Below are 23,149 nucleotides of genomic sequence, written 5' to 3'. Positions count from 1 at the left end.
TTTAACGTTATGGACTTCTACACAGGAGTAATCTGCAACACATACCTTTCGTGTAGTACCAGGGTGTTAGTAGGTGACGTAAACACCCAGATAAAATAAAATACATTTAATGAAATAAAAACCGAAGATGTTAATATCATCCAGTTACTGTAGCTGCCTACTTAACATCAATAGGCAGCACTAGTAGCGCAACAATTGAACTGAGAAACCAAAAGTAAAGTTCCTGGAGATCATAGCGATCTGACTCCCCCCTTCTGTCTGAACTTGGAATATTCCTGTTCGCAGGCTTGGGCCACTGACCCTCAACCTGATTGTTCTGTTCTGTGTTGTGTACTATTCTAATAATTTGAAGTTTCATGGAATAACCTTTTTAACTCTCCTACATATGGGCTGACAAGAAATCAAGAAAATGAGCAATACTCTTAATATCGTTCACAAAAATTGGATGAATAGAACCAAGTGTGAGAACACCCTAAATCTCATGACAAGGCAACTTTAAAGACTAAGATCTGCTTCCTGATTCTAGTAGTTTCCTGGCCGTGTTGTAATTTTTGAGAACCGAGGCAGAATATGCTGCTTTAAAGAGAAGAGAGAATGAAGTAAGTAAACTTGAATATTACTATGAACAGAGCAAGACAGAGGTATTACTTAAATATACATTTGTACATATTATTGATTGATATTGTGGAACCCTGCTCACATTTCCCCGATTTAATGAAAGGTTACTCAATATTACCTGACGTGGAAAGTGAACCACTACTGAATGGAACATTTTTAACTTGACATGTAAGTAAATCAGAAGTCAAAGTCAGAGCTTTACGTATGTGTTATTTGTTCATCACCCCATGGCCCCGCATTGCGGACAAAGTTTCACTGGATGCGACCTAGCATTTGAACGGTTTGGGCTATTAACTATATGACCCAATTCCTGAAAGCTAAGACTGGTTTGTTTCCGTTAAATATGATACGATTCAAGTGTTTGTCAGTAGTTGCGGTCCATTTCAGGGTGAGTAGTACTGCTTCTTAAAGTGAGAGCTGGTTTTATACAGTGAACATCCAGTATCTTGAGACAATATCTAAGATACAACAGAATATACAGATTTTTTTAGAGAGTAGAGAATAATGTGTCTGTTCACTATAGAAGGCCTACATGCCTCTTACCACAGTTTGTCTTTTTGCAAACACGTAAAATTCCCCATCTTACTCTTTGTTCCTTAAACTGTTAACCACCTACTCATTCAAGGGTTTTTCTTTATTTTTACTATTTTCTACATTGTAGAATAATAGTGAAAACATAAAAACTATGACAAGTCTCTGAATGTCCTTGAGTTGCCCAGACAGAGTCCGGATTTGAACTCGGTAGAAAATCTCTGGAGAGACCTAAAAATAGCTGTGCAGCGATGCTCACCATCCAACCTGACAGAACTTGAGAGGATCTGCATCAGATAAACTCCCCACATACAGGTGTGCCAAGCTTGTAGCGTCATACCCAAGAAGACTCGTGGCTGTAATCTCTGCCAAAGATGCTTCAACAAAGTACTGAGTAAAGTGTATGAATACTTATGTAAAGTTGATATTGAATTTTTTTTTTTTTACATTTGCAAAAATGTTTTTAATTTATCGGGTATTGTGTGTAGATTGATGAAAATGTCATTTTTTTTGTCCATTTTAGAATAAGGCTGTAACGTAACAAAATGTGGAAAAAGTCAAGGGGTCTGAATACTTTCCAAATGCACTGTACCCAGAGGATGACAGAAACTAGCTGTCCTCCGGCTACACCATGGTGCTACCTCAGAGAGTACGGTTGAGGCTACTGTAAACCTTCATTGCAAAACAGTGTGTTTTAATCAATTATTTGGCGGCGTAAATATATACTTAGTGTTTTTTAATAACCATGTAAGTCTCTCTTGGACAAGGGGACTTTTATCATTATATTCAGCTATATAAACTACCGGTCAAAAGTTTTAGAACACCTACTCATTCAAGGGTTTTTCTTTATTTTTACTATTTCTACATTGGAGAATAATAATAATAATGATAATAATAATAACACATATGGAATCATGTAGTAACCAAAAAAGTGTTAAACAAATCAATAGCCACCCTTTGCCTTGATGACAGCTTTGCACACTCTTGGCATTCTCTCAACCAGCTTCATGAGGTAGTCACCTGGAATGCATTTAAATTAACAGGTGTGCCTTAAGTTAATTTGTGGAAACTCTTTCCTTCTTAATGCGTTTGAGCCAATCACTTGTGTTGTGACAAGGTAGGGGGGTATACAGAAGATAGCCCTATTTTGGTAAAAGACCAAGTCCATATTATGGTAAGAACAGCTCAAATAAGCAAAGAGAAACGACAGTCCATCATTACTTTTAAGACATGAAGGTCAGTCAATACGGAAAATTTCAAGAACTTTGAACGTTTCTGCAAGTGCAATCGCAAAACCCATCAAGCGCTATGATGGACATTAGACCGGTGGAAATGTGTCTTTTGGTCTGGAGTCCAAATTGGAGATTTTTGGTTCCTACCGGCGTGTCTTTGTGAGACACGGTGTGGGTGAACGGATGATCTCCGCATGTGTATTTTCCACTGTAAAGCATGGAGGAGGAGGTGTTATGGTGTGGGGGTGCTTTGCTGGTGACACTGTCTGTGATTTATTTAGAATTCAAGGCACACTTAACCAGCATGGATACCGCAGCATTCTGCAGCGATACACCATCCCATCTGGTTTACCCTTAGTGGGACTATCATTTTTTTTTCAACAGGACAATGACCCAACACACCTCCAGGCTGTGTAAGGGCTATTTTGCCAAGAAGGAGAGTGATGGAGTGCTGCATCAGATGACCTGGCCTCCACAATCCCCCGACCTCAACCAAGTTGAGATGGTTTGGGATGAGTCGGACCGCAGAGTGAAGGAAAAGCAGCCAACAAGTGCTCAGCATATATGGGAACTCCTTCAAGACGGTTGGAAAAGCATTCCAGGTGAAGCTGGTTGAAAGAATACCAAGTGTGTGCAAAGCTGTCATCAAGGCAAAGGGTGGCTACTTTGAAGAATCTAAAATAAACAAATGTTCTAACACTTTTTTGGTTACTACATGATTCCATATGTGTTATTTCATAGTTTTGATGTCTTCACTATTATTCTACAATGTAGAAAATAGTCAAAATAAAGAAAAACCCTTGAATGAGTAGGTGTCCAAACGTTTTACCGGTAGTGTATATATAGCCAAATATTTTGATAAAAGACCCCTTGTCCGAGAGAGATTTACATGGTTATTATAACACTTTAAGTCTATATTCACGTCCTCAAATAATTGATTAAAACACACTGTTTTGCAATGAAGGTTTGCAGTAGCCTCAACCGCACTCTCTGAGGTAGCACCATGGTGTAGCCGGAGGACAGCTAGTTTCTGTCATCCTCTGGGTACTGTGCATTCCCAGAGGATTGGTGAATAAATCTTCATCAATCTACACACAATACCCGATTTAAATAAAAAACACTTTTTGCAAATGTAAAACAAAAAGTATTCAGACACTTTACTTTGAAGCATCTTTGGCAGAGATTACAGCCTTGAGTCTTCTTGGGTATGACGCTACAAGCTTGGCACACCTGTATGTGGGGAGTTTCTCTGATGCATCTCTGCAGATCCTCTCAAGCTCTGTCAGGTTCGCTGCACAGCTATTTTCAGGTCTCTCCAGAGATGTTAGATTGGGTTCAAATCCGGGCTCTGACTGGGCAACTCAAGGACATTCATAGGCTTGTCCCGAAGCCACTCCTGCGTTGTCTTGGCTGTGTGCTTAGGGTCGTTGTCCAGGTGGAAGGTGACACTTTGCTCTGGAGCAGGTTTTCATCAAGGATCTCTCTGTACTTTGCTCCGTTCATCTTTCCCTCAATCCTGACTAGTCTCCCAGTCCCTGCCGCTGAAAAACATTCCCACAGCATGATGCTGCCTCCACCATGCTTCACAGTAGGAATGGTGCCAGGTTTCCTCCAGACGTGACGCTTGGCATTCAGGCCAATGAGTTCAATCTTGGTATCATCAGACCAGAGAATCTTGTTTCTCATGGTCTGAGAGTCCTTTAGGTGTCTTTTGGCAAACTCCAAGTGGACTGTCATGTGCCTTTTACTGAGGAGTGGCTTCCGTCTGGCCATTCTACCATAAAGGCCTGATAGGTGGAGTGCTGCAGAGATGGGAGAATCTTCCAGAAGGACAACCATCTCCACAGAGGAGCTCTAGAGCTCTGTCAGAGTGACCATTGGGTTCTTGGTCACCTCCCTGACCAAGGCCTTTTTCCCCCGATTGCTCAGTTTGGCTGGGTGGCCAGCTCTAGGAAGAGTTTTGGTGGTTCCAAACTTCTTCCATTTAAGAATGATGGAGGCCACCGTGTTCTTGGACCTTCAATGCTACATAATTATTTTGGTACCCTTCCCCAGATCTGTGCCTTGTACAATCCTGTCTCAGAGCTCTACGGACAATTCCTTTGACCTCATGGCTTGGTTTTTGCTCTGACATGCACTGTCAACTGTGGGAGCTTATATAGACAGGTGTGTGCCTTTCCAAAGCATGTCCAATCAATAGAATTTACCACATGTGGACTCCAAGTTGTAGAAACATCTCAAGGATGATCATTGGAAACAGGATGCACCTGAGCTCAATTTTGAGTCTCATAGCAAAGGGTCTGAATACTTGTAAATATATATTACAAAATAATAATATTTGCTAACATTTCTAAAAACCTGTTTATGCTTTGTCATTATGGGGTATCGTGTGTAGATTGAGGATTTTGTTTTATGTAATCAATTTTAGAATAAGGCTGTAACGTAACAAAATGTGGAAAAAGTGAAGGGGTCTGAATACTTTCCGAATGCACTGACTTCATTGTGCATTGACTTCAATACGAAACCTAGGAGGCTCATTGTTTTCACCCCCTTCCATAGACTTACACATTAAGTTTGACAACTTCTGGAGGACATTCTCCAACCTATCAGAACTCTTTGTGCATGAACTGACATGTTGTCCACCCAATCAAAGTATAATTGAAAGAATCTAGTACTGAAAGCATAAGCTACAGCTAGATAGCACTGCAGTGCATAAAATATGGTGAGTAGTTGACAGAGAGAGAGAGAGAAAGACACTAGTTGAACAGTTTTGAACAAATTAATTTATTCAAAAATGGAGAAGCAAGAGAGAGAACGAGAGAGAGAGCTAGCTATTATTATTTATTTTTTATTCACTTTCTTAGCTAAGGAATGCAGCTAGCTAGTTTAGCATAGTCAAACACCCTGCTCAAGCGGAGATGCTATGTTAGCTATCTGGCTAAGGCTATCCAACACTAACTCTTCCAAGTCAAGGTAAGTTTTTGGTTTTATAAAATATATTGCCACCGGGGCCCACCGGTGTAACTGTTAAACTGCTTGCTGTACACTGTACTGCGTGATTGTAGCTGGTTTACTAATGTGTTAGTTCTAGTAGCTATATTGACTATGACGCTAGTTAATATGGTGACAACGATATAGGCTGTGTGTAGCAGTTAGCAGTTATGGTATGAAGGTTTGGCATTTTTCTCTCGACCTGTGCACCTACATTGTAAACTTTCATTTGTAGGTTGTAGCAACCTCATAATGGGTATAGGGAAAATGAGTATCATGTAGTAGCTAGCCTAAACCTATTAATGTTACATTGAGCTGGGTGAATGGAATATACAGTAAATGATAGTCATCCAATATGCTGTAATAGAAATAAGGCCATGATCAAAAAAAAAATGTCCTCCCCAATCTTAAATGGCACCAACCGCCACTGCTGCATATTTAATTTTGCTTGTTCAAGTTGGCTATCCATCCCCATTTTTAAATAGCGCCCCTCATCCAATTGCCAAAGACATGCTCCTCCAAACTATTCAGTCCTCCAATAATGCCATATCAACGGCAGATTGACACAATTGACAGGGGCTTAGTATTTTGTGTTTTGTGTGAACGTTATGTACACATTTTACTTGTTCTGTTGTTTTAATAGTGTCAAGTGATCTAAAATGGACGCCTCATCACCTGCTCCACCCACACCTGTCCCAGAGCGGTTGCTAGCTATTCTTCAACAACTGTCCAGTGAGGAGTTGAAGTCATTTCAGTGGTACCTGAAGCGGCGCGTTTCGGGTGGCTCATCTCCCATCCCAGTTAGCAGGCTGGAAAATGCTAAAAGAGAGGACACCGTGGATCAGATGGTACATGCCTATAGGGAAGCTGGTGCTCTGGAGATTACGCACCATATTCTGCGGAAGATTAAACGGAATGATCTAGCTGGTAAGTTAAAGACGGACTGTAAAAATAGCTCAGGATTCATACTGTATGCTGGGTGTAATCATTCTAAAATGCACATTTGATTGAAACCAGACGTGTTTGCCGACTAGGAGGGAAAGAGTTGTTTAAGGAGGGAATATATTTTCGTTAATTGCACCCCCACTACCCCTTTTTTTTGGAGGACTACTTTAATCATACATTATTTAGTCCCTCCAAAATAAAACAAACACAGACCTCATTGACTGATCAATACATCAATTTATATATATTTTTGTTTTATCTAGTTCCAATGTCAGGGACAGAACACCAAGCCACAGCAGGAGTCTCAGCCATACCAACCAGGCCCAACCTGAACACAGGCACCGTACCAGTTCAGGATGTTCAGGATGCTTCTGCAGATCTCTCCAACCACACTGAGCCTGGAGACCATGTTAAGAAACATACACTCACCTCTGTTAACTCTACAGATGATGGTAAATAACATAACATCTCACACTTTGGAGAGAGGCATTCAATACAACTATATGTCTTCTCATTAAAAAAAATATATATACTTTTTTGTATTCCCAGAATGTAGCATTAAAGGGCATTAATAGCATTAATATTAGATGGACTGCTTTCAGGGTGAGGAACTATGGGATAGGATTTTTTTTTTAAATTTATGGTTCAGTTTTCTTTAAACAGCCACTACAAACTTCAGCTAACTTTCGCCACTGCTACGAAAATATTTATGGGAGTGGTAGGGGTATGCAGTGCCTGTTAATAATTTCATGGCCAAATCACTTCCATTGATGTATAACTAGCGGTGGCTAAAGTTAGCTGAAGTTTGTAGTGGCTGTTATAGAATACCAAACCATGGATTACAGTTTCTTTTGGCCAGACGCATCTCAAGTTTGTATTCTGTCCTTAATAATAAATCAGTCCCTCCAGGATTTCGCAGTGGTTTTTTTTATATACATTTGCGGGCAAAAATTATTTACTCTGCTGCGACAATTCTGACATTTTGCAAGGCAATTTGCAATTTTTGGTGTCCAATTTGTCATGAAAATGCACTGTCAGAGGAATGTGTTTGGAGACGTGTAGCTTGAGCAAACGATTTGAATGGAGAAACACGTCATGGCTAATCCGATGTGAACCTGATGAACAGGCTTCAGCAAAGGAGGACGACAGTATGATCGTATGAGATTGTCGGACTGAATAGCATCTGGTTGTGGCAGAACCGTGGGCTTGGGTATGAATGGTGACTGTGTCATGCAAGGGAATCCCGGTAGGAATCTCGACAATGGCCGAAGATCAGGGAAGCTTTGGGACGTGGAGGTTTTACTGCATGATTTGCTGGTGGACCGCAGCAGAGAAAGGAGATGGTTGGGACAGTGGGGCAGAGGAAGTTGCTGTGTTGTATGGTGGCTTGGCGGTGTGGTGGCTTGAGGGAGGTAGGTTGTGGATGTAAGCAGCTGAAGCTGGGAGGTTCGGTTCAGGGAGAGTCGTACTGCTGGAAGCTGCTGGGGCGTCAGGGGAAGCTGCAGGGATGTGAAGTCTGTGTTGGATGACAGGTTGTAATCTGTGAAGTGAGAAACCATGTCCGGAGCTGGTTTGGGCTGAGTTGGTGGTTGTGGAATGACTATACGGCAGTGGAGGTGGCAGGGAATGACATCATGGTGGACCTCAGGAGCATGGTGTCTCCCAGGTTGGTGGGCAACATGCGGGGAGGTGGATGTAGTTGTAGCGCCGGGTAGGAAGGGCAGCTGTAGTAAACCAATTGGAAAGAGGGAGAAGTAGTTTAGTGGAAGAAAATGGAGGGAGTGATCAAGATAACAAGAGAGAGAAAAACAATGGCAGGACATAATGATGGCAGAAAGCCAGTCTGAGTCTAAATAGTATGGTGGACAATATATGGTTGGTTGAAATTAGCATAATCCAACAATCTGATACAATATGTGGCTGCCCTCATGTGGGCTGTTGTAAATGTGACCCTGGACAATACTTAAAAGAATGGCATAATGAAATGTGCAAAACAGCAGAGCTTTTATCAAACATTACTCTTCATATGAAAGAAGAGAATACGGGATTGTGGAGAGAAATTCTTAGAACAGATTCGATTCTGCATCAAGATGATTTACTTGACCGACGATGGATGAATAGCTGAGACTCCGATGCGATGGTAGGCGGCACAGCCTCTCGGGTCCACCGAGGAGCAGGGCATGCGGCTTGCGTGTGCCCGGGAGATGTGCTGGTGCGTTCGGGGAAGGGCCGTGAATAGTAGAGAAATGCGCTCGGGAGAGCATGCTGGTGCTCTCTTGAAAATGAGCCACGGACGCGCCAGATGCAAAAATGTCTCTCATGCCTATGGCAAAACATGAACAATAGCATGAGATGAGCTATAAAACACCACATTTTTCTTATGGCAAAAACCGTAGAATTGCAGGAAATTAGCTTTAAAACTCCAAATAAAATCTTAGCCTCATTACAAAATGTGTAGAATAACTTTATAAAACTGCACATTTTTGCAAAATATGTTGAAATGAAGGAAGTTAGCTGTTTTTCAAATAAATATCTGTTTTCCTAAAAAGAGGGTGCCCCCTGGAGGTCTGTGTCCCGGGGCCCCAAATTGGCTAGTCCAGCCCTGACAAGGAATTCTACACTTTTTGATTGTCAAAAGGCGAGGAAATGTAAATTGTTTCATGTGTGGTCTTTCCTCCCGAACTTTAGTTACGTTACAACACACAATTCTGTAGTTTGGCTAGCCACTGGATGGCTCTGAATGCACTGTCAGCATTCAGTCAAAGCTGTTAACCACTTCTGGACCTAACTAGTGCTCTACAAATCTTATTCTGATGTTGACAGCAGTTGAGAGTTATATTCATATACAACTAACTTAGCTGGCTAACATACATTGAGAGAATAAGTTATATTAACTTGCTAGCTACCATTAGCAACATGTTCAATTGTGGCCAGTGAGCTAGCTAACCAGCTAGCAAACAATGCAACAAAAGTACAATTTCAGAATAAAAAAAAAAATGCTTCAACAAGCGCTGCATTTCAGGAATCACAGTCGCAAGTACCCTTTGTGCACTGTTCAATTATTAAGCCACTTAAACAATAACTTAAAAAAAAATAAAAACACCTCTTTGGCTTCGCAAAATCACGGAGGGACTGATAATTGAGTCGCTAAATACAATCAAACCTTGATTATACCTAATCTTAAACTGTAATTGTATATCCATTGTCAGGTCCTTCATATGAAGATGTTGAGAAGTACCGACGTAAATTCCAATACAAACTGAAGGAAAAGATTCAGCATGTATTTGAGGGGGTGCCAAAACAGGGAAAGAAAACACTTCTCAATAAGATCTACACAGAACTCTACATCACAGAGGGTGGAAGTGAAGAGGTCAATAATGAACATGAGGTAAGACAGATTGAGATCGCATCCATCACACCAGCATCAACAGAAGAAAAGTTGATCGAATGCAATAACATCTTTAAATTTGTAACTGGACAAGACAAACCTACCAGAACTGTGCTGACGAAGGGAGTCGCTGGCATTGGAAAAACATTCTCTGTACTTAAGTTCATTTTGGACTGGGCTGAAGGAAAAGCAAATCAAGATATCCAGTTCATATTTTCACTGCCTTTTCGAGAGCTAAATTTGGTGAGGAATAAATTGCTGAGTTTAGTGGATCTTGTTCATGAATGCATCAGAGAGGCAAAGGTGATTAAGAAGGAATTTCTCTATCAGATTTTCACAAAATTACAAGACTCAGGAAACCCAAACTACAATGAGAGCAAGTACAAAGTTCTATTTGTCCTTGATGGTCTAGATGAGTGTCGATTGCCTCTAGACTACAAGAAAAATGATAGCTGGGATAAAGCTACAGAGCCAACCTTAGTGGATGTACTTCTGAAATCCCTCATCAATGGGAATCTGCTTCCCTCTGCTCGCCTCTGGATAACCTCTAGACCTGCAGCATCCAATCAGATTCCATCTGGGTGTGTTGACCAAGTGACAGAAGTACGAGGGTTCAATGACCCACAGAAGGAGGAGTACTTCAGGAAGAGATTCAGTGATGAGAATCTGGCAAACAGAATCATCTCACACATTAAGACATCAAGGAGTCTCCACATAATGTGCCACATACCAGTCTTCTGTTGGATCTCAGCTACAGTTCTGGAGCGCATATTGAATACAGATACGAATGGAGAAATACCAAAGACTCTGACTCAATTATTCCTTGGTTTACTGGTGTTTCATGCTAAACAGATGAACGAGAAATATAATGAGAAAGGTGAGGGAGATCCACACTGGGATAAAGAGAGCATTATGGCACTGGGAAAACTGGCTTTTCAACAGCTAAAAAATGGCAACCTAATTTTCTATGAGTCAGATCTGCAAGAGTGTGACATTAATGCCAGAGAAGCTTCGGTTCGCTTGGGAGTGTTCACACAGCTCTTCAGAGAGGATTATGGGCCGTTCCAGGAGAAGGTGTACAGCTTCGTGCATCTGAGCATCCAGGAGTTTCTGGCTGCGTTGTATGTCTTTTTATCATTCAACAACAGCAATGTAAACCTAATGAACAAAGACCATTCCGCCATCAGAAAAATTCTTAGGAAGTTTACATTAAAACCTGCCTTCACCTTTCACAAGAGTGCTGTGGATAAAGCCTTACGGGGTAAGAATGGACACCTGGACCTGTTCCTCCGCTTCCTTCTGGGCCTCTCACTAGAGTCCAATCAGTCTCACTTACACGGCCTACTGACACCGACAAGGAGCACGAGAAGCAGCTCTCAGTGCCATGAGCAAACAGTCAAGTACATAAAGAGGAAGATCAGAAAGAATCACTCTCCAGAGAAGTGCATCAATCTGTTCCACTGTCTAAATGAACTAAATGACCATTCACTGGTGAAGGAGATCCAAAACTACCTGAGCTCAGGAAATGTCTCCAGAGAAGAACTCTCACCTGCACAGTGGTCAGCTCTGGTCTTTGTGTTGTTGACTTCAGAAGAGGAGCTGGTTGTCTTTGATCTGAAGAAATACTCCAGATCAGAAAAGGGGCTTCTGAGACTGTTGCCAGTCGTCAAAGCCTCCAGAACATCTCTGTGAGTTGAAAACATACTATATTATAAATGGTCAGTCAAAATTCAATTATATTATACATGTGAAGAGTTTATTTCCAAAATGCTATATCCACCAATTTCACATGTGTTTTTTCATAAGAAATTATTGCTTATGGGTACCTTAATGTGTGTGTAAAATATTGCTGTTCTCAAATTTGTCATTCATAGATTTTTTAAATATACCCATTGTTTAGATGGAATGGAATGTTCGCATCCTGTATGTTTGACTGTATAGTCAATCATACAGGATACGAACATTCCATTCCATGTGTTTGTCTCACCTAGCTGTCTTAAGATGAATGCACTTATTGCAAGTCACTCTGAATAAGAGCATCTGCTAAATGACAAAAATGTCAAATTTAAATGTTTTACAGATTTTATATTACTGTATTGATTTTTTTTATAACTCACACCACCGTTCAAAAGTTTGGGGTCACTTAGAAATGTCCTTGTTTTTTTAAGAAAACAAGTCCATTAAAATGACGTCAAATTGATCAGAAATACAGTGTAGACGTTGTAAATGACTATTGTAGCTGGAAAAGGCAGATCTTTTTTTTAAATGGAATATCTACATAGGCGTAGAGGCCCATTATCAGCAACCATAACTCCTGTGCTCCAATGGCACGTTGTGTTAGCTAATCCAAGTTTATCATTTTAAAAGGCTAATTGATCATTAGAAAACCCTTTTGCAATTATGTTAGCACAGCTGAAAACTGTTTTGTTTTGATTAAAGAAGCAATAAAACTGGCCTTCTTTAGACTAGTTGAGAATCTGGAGCATCAGCATTTGTGGGTTCGATTACAGGCTCAAAATGGCCAGAAACAAATAACTTTCTTCTGAAACGTGTCAGTCTATTCGTGTTCTGAGTAATGAAGGCTATTACATGCGAGAAATTGCCAAGAAACTGAAGATCTCGTACAACGCTGTGTACTACTCCCTTCGCAGAACAGCGCAAACTGGCTCTAACCAGAATAGAAGGAGTGGGAGGCCCCGGTGCACAACTGAGCAAGTACATTAGAGTGTCTAATTTGAGAAAGACACCTCACAAGTCCTCAACTGGCAGCTTCATTAAATAGTACCCGCAAAACACCAGTCTCAACGTCAACAGTGAAGAGGCGACTCCGGGATGCTGGCCTCCCACTCCTCTTTCTATTCTGGTTAGAGCCAGTTTGCGCTGTTCTGTGAAGGGAGTAGTACACAGCGTAAATCCTAGCAGATTTAGCCTGTGCACATTTATTAAAAATAAAATACAAGTATTTATATAAGTATTCACACCCCTAAGTCAATAGTTTGTATAAGCACCTTTGGCAGTAATTACAGCTTGTGAGTCTTTCTTGGTAAGAATTTTCCACACCTGGATTGTGCAACATTTGCCAATTATTCTTTTCAAAATTCTTCAAGCTCTTTCCATAGATTTAAGTAAAAAAAAATATAAAAAATAAATACTCAGCCACTCAGGAACACTCATGGTCTTCTTGATAAGCAACCCCCGTGTAGATTTGGCCTTGTGTTTTAGGTTATTGTACTGTTGAAAGGTGAATTGATCTCCCAGTGTCTAGTGGAAAGCAGACAACCAGCTTTTCCTCTAGGATTTAGCCTGTGCTTAGCTCCATTCCGTTTATTTATTATTCTGCAAAACTTCCCTGTCCGCAAAACCCATACCATAATGCTGCCACCACTAAGCTTGAAAATATGGAGAATGGAATATTTTTATTCTGTACAGGCTTCCTTCTTCTCACTGTCAATTAGGTTAGTATTGTGGAGTAACTACAATGTTGTTGATCCACCCTCAGTTTTCTCCTATCACAACCATTAAGCTCTGTAACTGTTTTAAAGTCACCTTTGGCCTCATGGTGAAATCCCTGAGCGGTTTCCTTCCTCTCCGGAAACTGAGTTAGGAAGAACGCCTCTATCTTTGTAGTGACTGGGTGTATTGATACACCATCCAAAGTGTAATGAATAACTTCACCATGCTCAAAGGGATATTCAATGTCTGCTCCCCCCCCCAATGTTTTCTTTTTACCCATCGACCAATAGGTGCCCCTTTTTTCAAGGCATTGGAAAACCTCCCTGGTCGTCGTGGTTGAATCCGTTTGAAATTGAGTGCTCGACTGAGGGACCTTACAGATAATTGTATGTGTGGGGTACAGAGATGAGGTAGTCATTCAAAAATAATGCTAAACAATATTATTGCAAACAGTGAGTCCATGCAACTTATGTGACATGTTAAGCAATTTTTTACTCCTGAACTTATTTAGTCTTGCCATAACAAAGGGGTTGAATACTTATTGACTCAAGACATTTCAGCTTTTCATTTATTAAGTTGTAAAACTTTCTAAAAACATAATTCCACTTCGACATCATGGGGTATTGTGTGTTTAGGCCAGTGACCAAAGAAATCTAAATTTAATCAATTTTAAATTCAGGCTGTAACACAAATGTGGAAAAAGTCAAGGGGTGTGAATACTTTCTGAAGCCACGGTAGCATTTTGCAAAAAAACATTATTTGCCTATCTGATAGAGTTTAAACAAATACATGTCTGTCATTGAACAACACCATGCCATGATTAGATGGTGAAAAAAACACACCACTCTTTCATCATTTCTTTAAACAATAAAATCTCATCTAAAAATCAAATGGATATATAGCGTTTTGGAATTAAACTTTCCAATGTTCATTTTTTTCCCAATGTTATCAAAATATAAGCTACTTGTTCACTAGATTTGTGTAACTGTGATAAATTAGTATTTTACCTTTCATAGACTGAATGGATGTAACCTCACAGAGAGATGCTGTGAAGCTTTAGCCTCAGCTCTCAACTCCTCCCACCTCAGAGAGCTGGACCTGAGTGACAACAACCTGCTGATGGATTCAGGAGTCAAGCTGCTCGCTGTTGGACTGGAGAATCCGCACTGTAAACTTGAGACACTGAGGTTAGTTTTCCTGTATTAGTTCACATTTGGATAGTTCTTCAAATCCACATTTATTCCCCTTTCAACAATGTCAGACTAATGTGTTTGACCTCAGCCAAATTTAAATGTCATAGTTAGGCTACTTAACTACATAAGAGAACATTTGATTTCAAATCTATTCTACAGTATACAATTGTATAAAAAAAAAAGTACTTTCAAGATGCAATACTTATTATATGTAATAATGTGATCAATAATGATCATATTTTAAGAGATTGAGGAAGACATACAAAGCTTCCATTTCCCACTTTCACTACTAAACGATGTAAACTCATGATACACTGCAGGTTGTCATTTTGTGGAGTCACAGCGAAAGGCTGTGCTTCTTTGGCCTCAGTTCTAAAGTCAAACTCTTCAAACCTGAGAGAGCTGGACCTGAGTGACAATGACCTGCGGAATTCAGGAGCGGAACTGCTCTCGGCTGGACTGGAGAATCCACACTGTAAGCTTGAGACACTGAGGTCAGTATTCCTGCATTAGTTAACTAGTTCTTATGTTATCAACCATATGTATCGAGGACAATATCGGACTAATATGTCAGCTGAATTTAAACTTTTTCTACATTTTGTTACGTTTCAGCCTTATTCTAAAATGGATTAAATAGTATTTTTTCCCTAATCAAATCTACACACAATACCCCATAATAACAAAGCAAAAACAGGTTTTTAGAAATGTTAGCAAATGTAGTAAAAAAAAAAACGGAAATACCACATTTACATATGTATTCAGACCCTTTACTCAGTACTTTGTTGGAGCACCTTTGGCAGCGATTACAGCCTCAAGTCTTCTTGGGTATGACGCTACAATCTTGACACACCTGTATTTGGGGAGTTTCTCCCATTTTTCTCTGTAGATCCTCTCAAGCTCTGTCAGGTTGGATGGGGGGGGGGGGGCGTCGCTGCACAGCTATTTTCAGGTCTCTCCAGAGATGTTTGGCTAAATGTATGAAATTGTATGAAATGTATTCATTCACTACTGTAAGTCGCTCTGGATAAGAGTGTCTGCTAAATGACTAAAAAGTAAAAATGTAAAATGTAATGTTTGGTCGTGTTCAAGTCTGGGATCTGGCTGGGACACTCAAGGACATTCGGAAACTTGTCCCAAAGTCACTCCTGCGTTGTCTTGGACGTGTGCTTAGGGTTGTTGTCCTGTTGGAAGGTGAACCTTCGCCCGAGTCTGAGGTCCTGAGCGCTCTGGAGCAGGTTTTCATCAAGGATCTCTCTGTACTTTGCTCCGTTCATCTTTCCCTCGATCCTGACTTGTCTCCCAGTGCCTGCCGCTGAAAAACATCCCCACAGCATGATGCTGCCACCACCATGTTTCACAGTAGGGATGGTGTCAGGTTTCTTCCAGATGTGACGCTTAGCATTCAGGCCAAAGAGTTCAATCTTGCTATCATCAGTCCAGAGAATCTTGTTTCTCATTGTCTGAGAGTCCTTTAGGTGCCTTTTGGCAAACTCCAAGCGGGCTGTCATGCCTTTTACTGAGGAGTAGCTTCCATCTGGCCACTCTACCATAAAGACCTGATAGGTGGAGTGCTGCAGAGATGGTTGTCCTTCTGGAAGGTTCTTCCATCTCCACAGAGGAACTCTGGAGCTTTGTCAGAGGGACCATCGGGTTCTTGGTCACCTCCCTGACCAAGGCCCTTCTCCCCCAATTGCTCAGTTTGGCCGAGCGGCCAGCTCTAGGAAGAGTTTTGGTGGTTCCAAACTTCTTCCATTTAAGAATGATGGAGGCCACTGTGTTCTTGGGGACCTTTAATACTGCAGAAATGTATCGGTACCCTTCCCCACGTCTGTGCCTCGACACAATCCTGTCTCGGAGCTCTAGGGACAATTCCTTCCACCTCATGGCTTGGTTTTTGCTCTGACATGCACTGTCAACTGTAGGCGCTTATATAGACAGGTGTGTGCCTTTCCAAAGCATGTCCAATCAATTGAATTTACCACATGTGGACTCCAATGAAGTTGTAGAAACATCAAGGATGCTCAATGGAAGCAGAATGCACCTGAGCTCAATTTCAAGGCTCATAGCAAAGGGTATCTGAATACTTATGTAAATAAGGTATCTGTTTATTTGCAGTAAACTTGCACAAAAAAACTGTTTTCACTTTGTCATTATGGGGGATTGTGTGTAGATTGAGGAAAACTGTTTTATTTAATCAATTTTAGAATAAGGCTGTAACATAACAAAATGTGGAAAAAGGGAAGGGGTTTGAATACTTTCCAAATGCCATGTACCTAATTGCATAAAGAAGATTTTGTCATGAATTAAGATGCAATATTTATTCAATTCTAATGTATTTAATTCTATTTTTTACCATTTATTTTCTAAATACAAATGTGACATTTGTAAATAATTGAGGAAGACATACACAGCTACCATTTTCTCCACTAGAGGATGTAAACTCATGATACACTCTGCAGGCTGTCATTCTGTGGAGTCGCAAAGAAAGGCTGTGCTTCCCTGGCCTCAGCTCTGAGGTCAAACCCCTCACACCTGAGAGAGCTGGACCTGAGCTACAATCACTCAGGAGTGAATCTGCTCTCTGCTATATTAGAGGATCCCTGCTGTAAACTGGAGAAACTCAAGTATGTTGTACCATTTTCTCATTTATTGTTAGCCAAACATCCAGTAACCAGTGTGAGAACAGACCAGTAAAGTTGTGAGAACAGATAAGTTAGTGAAGTTGTGTTTAAAGCTCTTTCTTTGGCTCTGTTACATGCTTGCATTAATTTGTGTGTATTTGTGGGTGAGTGTGTGTGCGTGCATGTTATTCATTTGTTTTGTTTTTCCTACAGCATGGGACATGGAGATTTCACAACCCAACCAGGTCAAATTAAATGTGAGTGTTGATTGCTGGGATGAATAAACTTTTATCCCATTCATGTCCATAACAGAAATGTATAATTTCCTTTTGTACACTTGTTCTCTGAGCTGATGGACACATCTGAATACATTTTTGTTAACTGGTCAAAGTGAAGTGAAATACAGCCATCTATGTTGTAGGCCTACTACATTTATTTCCTGGACACGAGAGGTCTAAATTATGGAATCTTTTTTTTTCAAAGCCATGAAAAGACATGTTCAAATGATCAGGGCCGGTTTTCCGATAAAGATTTGAAATTAGTCTTACGAGTGTTTAAACGATGCATTGTAAAAACAATTAACGTCTGAAGATGTCACACCCGTTTCCCAAAATACCATGCAGTGCAGTCGCTACAAAGTGAAACTTAACTGTCATCACAGGAGCTGTCCAGTGCTGAAAATGATTCCAGAATATTGGCTAAATATCTCGCTGTATCAATCAAATGTATTTATAAAGCCCTTTTTACATCAGCCAATGTCACAAAGTGCAATACAGAAACCCAGCCTAAAACCCCAAACAGCAAGCAATGCAGATGTAGAAGCACAGTGGCTAGGAAAAACTCCCTAGAAAGGCAGGAACCTAGGAAGAAACCTAGAGAGGAACCAGGCTCTGAAGGGTGGCCAGTCCTCTTCTGGCGGTGCCGGGTTGAGATTATAACAGTACATGGCCAAGATGTTCATAGATGACCAGCAAGGGTCAAATAATAATAAATCACAGTGGTTGTAGAGGGTGCGACAGGTCAGCACCTCAGGAGTAAATGTCAGTTGACTTTTCATAGCCGAGCATTCAGAGTTAGAGACAGCAGGTGCGGTAGAGAGAGTCGAAAACAGCAGGTCTGGGAAAAGGTAGCACATTCGGTGAACAGGTCAGGATTCCATAGCCGCAGGCAGAATCGTTGAAACTGGAGCAGCAGCACAACCAGGTGCACTGGGAACAGCAAGGAGTCATCTGGCCAGGTAGTCCTGAGGCATGGTCCCAGGGCTCAGGTCCTCCGGGAGGGGAGGGAGAGGGTGCTCTTAAATTATTTAATGGCTATTCAAAGTCATATTACTTTTTTTGCACAATACAGTTTTACGCTTTTGGAAAACCGGGCCCAGATCTAAATAACGTTTAGCTGGCTCAATATCTACAAAAGGCAATAAAGAAAAAGAAAATCACTGACAATTACACATCTTATACACGGGTTAAATTGGGTGAGGCCCGGCACCTATAGTATGATCCTGGTGTCAGAGTGAAACATTTTCCCAGTCAATAATTGCACACGTGTCAGTGTGGATGGCTGAGCTCCAGCAGATGTTTCTTTCACACCACACCCCCTTGCCCTTGATTTAGCTAGCTAGCATAATTATTTGTAAACTGGTCGAGATGGCTTGTTCTCAGAGGTGTGCGGTTTTAACTAATTTGTATAGCTAGCTAACAAAATATATGCACCTAGTCTTTGCAATATTTTTTTTTTCATAATTATAATAATCTCTCCTCACATCAACCCTCAGCCCTTTGACGCGTGAGTCTGGGTATTTATATGGTGACCTCATCCCTCAACAAGCTTCTGGTTTGTCAGAGTCAATCATCCTGGCCACCTTTGATTGGCAGATGTGTGAAGCAAACGCTCGTGCCCACAAAACAGTTTTGAGAGATTGAGGGAGGTTGTGAGAGAAATATCCTCACGAGCTCAGCCATCCACATAAAGAGATGCCCGTGCAATTATTGAACTGGGAACATTTTCACGCTGAGAGAAATTTTTACAGCATGACATCACAATCCGAACGACTGGGAACTACTTCATGCTCGGAAGATTTTTTACATGACACCCTGTCCCGTGTAAAAAAAAAAAATCTTCCCAGCGTGAAATAGTTCCCAATCGTTCTGGTTGTGATGTCATGCTGTAAAATTTCTCCCAGCGTGAAAATGTCCCACAAATTCAAACTTTGATAATGGAGGTAGGATCAGGGAGGTAGTGGCAAAACAATAAGTGGGTAAACGTTGATCGCCGTTCGGGTGAGTAAAGTAACGCTCCCTATACTTTCAATGTATTTTTGCGCAAAAGATGGTCATACGCTCGCCGAAAAAAGGTGGGTTAACGGTGTTTATGTGCGTTTAACCTCCGCTACACCACTGGGCATGATAGATAATGACAATCATACACTGTAAAAAAAATTAACTGAGGTGGCCCAACTCAAAAAGATTTTGTAACTAGTTCCACAGCCTTTTTGATTTACCCAACTTTTTGTATTTTATGAAATTCATATTTTAGGTTGACCAAAACATTGTGGATAGTTGGGGAAAAGTTAAATTGATTTACTCATGAGATTGTTGGAATGTTCCACTTTGACTCCTTTCGAGTTTCAGTCATGATCCAGTTAATGGACCAGACAGTGGGTTCATTTGGATATGCTTATATGAAGCACAGACCAGATAAAACAGAAACAATCTCACTAATGGTGAGAACAAATCAAAAATTTTTTAAAGCTAAATCTGGTTTTAATGCATAATATTTCAGCCTCTGAAATGGATGCTTTAATTGTAAACCGGTCCCTGACAAGTAATAAAATAAAGTAAAATGTAACTTGCTGAAATTCACACTAGGAAATATGTATTTTAGGCCAACACAATATTTTAAGTTGGGGTCTCGGCAAACTTAACTCGCCATTACTGTTAGAAAGAAAATCTTCAATATTTAAGTTCAGACAACAGTTGTTTAATTCAACCAACATTTAGCAAAAATCATTGAGTTAGTGGAGTATTCCATGTCATCTCGATATTTTAAGTCCAGCCAGCTTTGACATTTAAGCTTTGTGGATTTTTTTTTTAGTTGCCCCCCCCCCCGCCTATTGTTGGATAATTTGATGAAATGTGATCAGTTATGTCTTCATCTCCCCATTTCAGATGCACGTAATCTCACACTGGACCCAAACACTGCACACAGACGCCTCTCTCTGTCTGAGGGGAACAGAAAGGTGACATGGGTGGATGAGAAGCAGCGGTATCCTGATCACCCAGAGAGATTTGGGAACTGTGAACAGGTGCTGTGTAGAGAGGGTCTATCTGGGCCTGGGCCCTGTTACTGGGAGGCAGATTGGAATGGGGAATGGGCTGTTATAGGAATGGCATATAAAGGAATCAGCAGGACAGGAGGGCGTAAAGACTGTGTGCTTGGATACAATCGTAAGTCTTGGAGTTTGGAGTCCTCTAATCACAGTAACACCACCTGGCACAATAATAACTACACTGAGTTTCCTGTCCAATCCTCCCCTTACTACAGAGTAGGAGTGTATCTGGACTGGCAGGCCGGCATTCTGTCCTTCTGCAGAGTCTCATCGAACTTACGGACACACCTGTACACATTCCACACCAAATTCACTGAGCCCCTCTACCCAGGGTTTTATGTCGGGAGTGGCTCCTCAGTGACTCTGAGGTAAAAACTTTGCATTAGGACTGCGGCAGTCTTGTTATTATTGGCGTTTGTAAATAATGGCATTCGTAGAGTGTTTTGTGAAATTGCTGACACAACAACTCTGCTTCTGTTTGAACTAAATTACACTGAATGGAATTTTCATGGTACATATTTTGCCATGAACTTGGTATCTGTGTGACCGATTATCACAAATTCAACACGACACTGGAGGTACAGTATATTACAGACACCAGGATTGCAACCCAACTACAGAGTAAAGTCAACCGGTTACTGGTAAAACAAATACACAGACGGACTGCTACAACTCTTAAGTAGTGCTACTGGTTATACTCAGAACACTAGTGACGCACAAAAAAACTATATCTGAAAGACTTTGAACACTGACTGTTGAGAGAAAAAAAAAGACTCACAACCAAAGTGGAAAAAAGACACTTGGAGATATTATTTTTCAGTATTTATTGATATTAACTGTTGTAGGAGTGTAAGTATTGTTTATTAGGTCATTCTGACAGTTGCCGCTGTATATACTGGGATCACTGGGATTATACTATTATGTTATTTGAAGATGTCACACTTGAAATAAACTGAAAAGATGTACAGGTGTAGGATCTTAATTTGATCACTTTTGTTGCTGAGAATTTTACTGCACAGCAGGAAATGCAAACTTGTAGTGAGTTTTAAAAAGGCTTCTAAAGTCTGGAATTTGAAATTTCATCCACCCCTATAAAAATGTCCAATTCACCTTTCCCAATTCACATTTCCTGTTGCTGCAGGATTCTTTTCCTGCTGTAGCAAACTGTCTCAAATTAAGATTGCAACTGTCTCACCACAGTTTATATGACTGCAACATCAGGAGTTTCATAAGCATACCTTTAGCAATTCATTACTCATGATTTTCCGATACTAAAACAACTTATATTATTCATGCCATGTTGATTATGTGAAAGGGAAACAAATGGAGATTTGTTTAATCCAACAACCCCAGGGCATCGGCCCACGCCAGCTCGTGAATGTATCCCGTGTGGTTCAGTTGGTAGAGCCTGGCACTTGCAATGCCAGGGTTGTGGGTGTGATTCTCACAGGGGACCGGTATGAAAAATGTGTGAACGCACTACTGTAAGTAGCTCTGGATAAGAACCTCTGCTAAATGACTAAAATGTGATATTTAACACATCGTCAACCCAATAACATATTAGCCTACAGTACAGTAGGCCTATGTCCAATAGTGAACTGAGCATGATGCAAGAGTAAAACCTATAGTTTGTGATATTGGAGTATTTGTATTACAAAATGTTTGACCATCATGTGAATTAAAGGTATGTTATGACATGTTTGACTCTTATGTGAACTATATTTATATATCCAGATGGTACCTGGGCCTTCATTTATCAATGTTGCGTACGAACAGAAATGTTGGTTAACCATGCGTGCGATCATTTCTAATCAAAGTGTGGGATTGATCAATTTGTACTTCTACTTGAGAGGTGTGCTTAAGTTTACGCAAACTCTGACAATGTGTACGCACAGCACCTTGTGGTAGAAAAGTCAAACTGCTAATGAAATACCATCCACCAAATGGAGAAAGGATTGGCATACTGGACCAAATCAGAAACTATGAAAATAAAAAATATAATACATGAATCGTTTATTAATGTATTTGTTTTATAGACACTTAAGCTACTAATAGTTCTCAGGGTGCTATCGAATTCATAAACATGAAACCAATTAAGCCTAATTGAATAATAAAGTCAATTAGAAAGAGAGTGGAATGTAAGGTTGGAGGCAATTTAGTTATATCATATATAAAAAGGCAACACTGAGGCATTGTGACTTGTCCAAAATGGCAAATCTTGCATTGCTGGAGGATCTGGCACAAGCTGCATTACGCAAGGAGCGTGTTTTCAATGAGCGTGCTTTGCTTATTAGTAGATTTAGTTTTCCAAGGCATATTTTATTGTATCTCTGCAACCAACTCTCTCCAGTATTAGAAAGGGAGACGAAATCCACCAATGCCATACCAGTTCATACCCAAGTCCTCTCCACCCTGGGATTTCTGGCCACTGGAACATTCCAACGGGAGATTGCGGATCGGTCTGGCATTTCACAACCAACCATGAGCCGAATATTGCCTGCAGTCCTTCATGGCATTATTTCACTGACCCCACAATACATACAGTTTCCATACACTGCTGTGCAACAGGCCAGAGTGGAAAGGGATTTCCATACCGTAGCTGGATTTCCCAATGTCATTGGAGCAATTGACTGCACCCACATCACAATAAAAGCACTGTAATTGAACAAATTCAACTTCGTCAACAGAAAAGCTTTCCATTCTGTCAACGTGCAGGTCGTCTGTGATTCACATTTGGCTTTGTTGAATGTAGTGGCCAGGTGGGACACATGATTCATTCATTGTGCAGAACAGTTCAGTCGGCCTTATCTTCCAGGAAGGAGCTGTTAAGGTTGGATGACTTATTGGTA

At 40.7% G+C, this 23,149-nt stretch overlaps 1 protein-coding gene across 3 annotated transcripts; it reads left to right on the top strand.

Moving 5' to 3' along the window:
- The first annotated feature begins 278 nt into the window (after positions 1 to 278).
- LOC115156656 (NACHT, LRR and PYD domains-containing protein 12) lies at positions 279 to 21,997 on the top strand. 3 transcript variants are annotated; one of them, XM_029704183.1, is made up of 9 exons: positions 279 to 599; positions 6,016 to 6,299; positions 6,581 to 6,769; positions 9,527 to 11,393; positions 14,247 to 14,345; positions 14,672 to 14,845; positions 16,811 to 16,975; positions 17,186 to 17,229; positions 20,140 to 21,997. In XM_029704183.1, the coding sequence occupies exons 2-9, from the start codon at positions 6,032 to 6,034 to the stop codon at positions 20,670 to 20,672; spliced, it is 3,339 nt and encodes a 1,112-aa protein (XP_029560043.1). In that variant the 5' UTR covers positions 279 to 599; positions 6,016 to 6,031; the 3' UTR covers positions 20,673 to 21,997. The 3 variants fall into 3 exon arrangements, with proteins under 3 accessions (XP_029560043.1, XP_029560041.1, XP_029560042.1); XM_029704181.1 differs by having other exon boundaries at positions 14,175 to 14,345; XM_029704182.1 differs by lacking the exon at positions 279 to 599 and having other exon boundaries at positions 5,710 to 6,299; positions 14,175 to 14,345.
- Positions 21,998 to 23,149: the final 1,152 nt, after the last annotated feature.

Source organism: Salmo trutta, chromosome 21 (assembly GCF_901001165.1).
Source record: "Salmo trutta chromosome 21, fSalTru1.1, whole genome shotgun sequence".
In the NCBI taxonomy this organism is placed as follows: domain Eukaryota; kingdom Metazoa; phylum Chordata; class Actinopteri; order Salmoniformes; family Salmonidae; genus Salmo; species Salmo trutta.
Note: the sequence above shows the minus strand (reverse complement) of the source record. Positions and strands in the feature narration are given on the sequence as shown.

Excerpts from the sequence above, each read along its gene's own strand:
- LOC115156656 (XM_029704181.1), top strand. The coding sequence starts at position 6,032 with ATGGACGCCTCATCACCTGCTCCACCCACACCTGTCCCAGAGCGGTTG. Across the intron at positions 16,976-17,185 it reads TGTAAACTGGAGAAACTCAA|CATGGGACATGGAGATTTCA; the intron begins GTATGTTGTACC and ends TTTTTCCTACAG. Across the intron at positions 17,230-20,139 it reads CCAACCAGGTCAAATTAAAT|ATGCACGTAATCTCACACTG; the intron begins GTGAGTGTTGAT and ends TCCCCATTTCAG.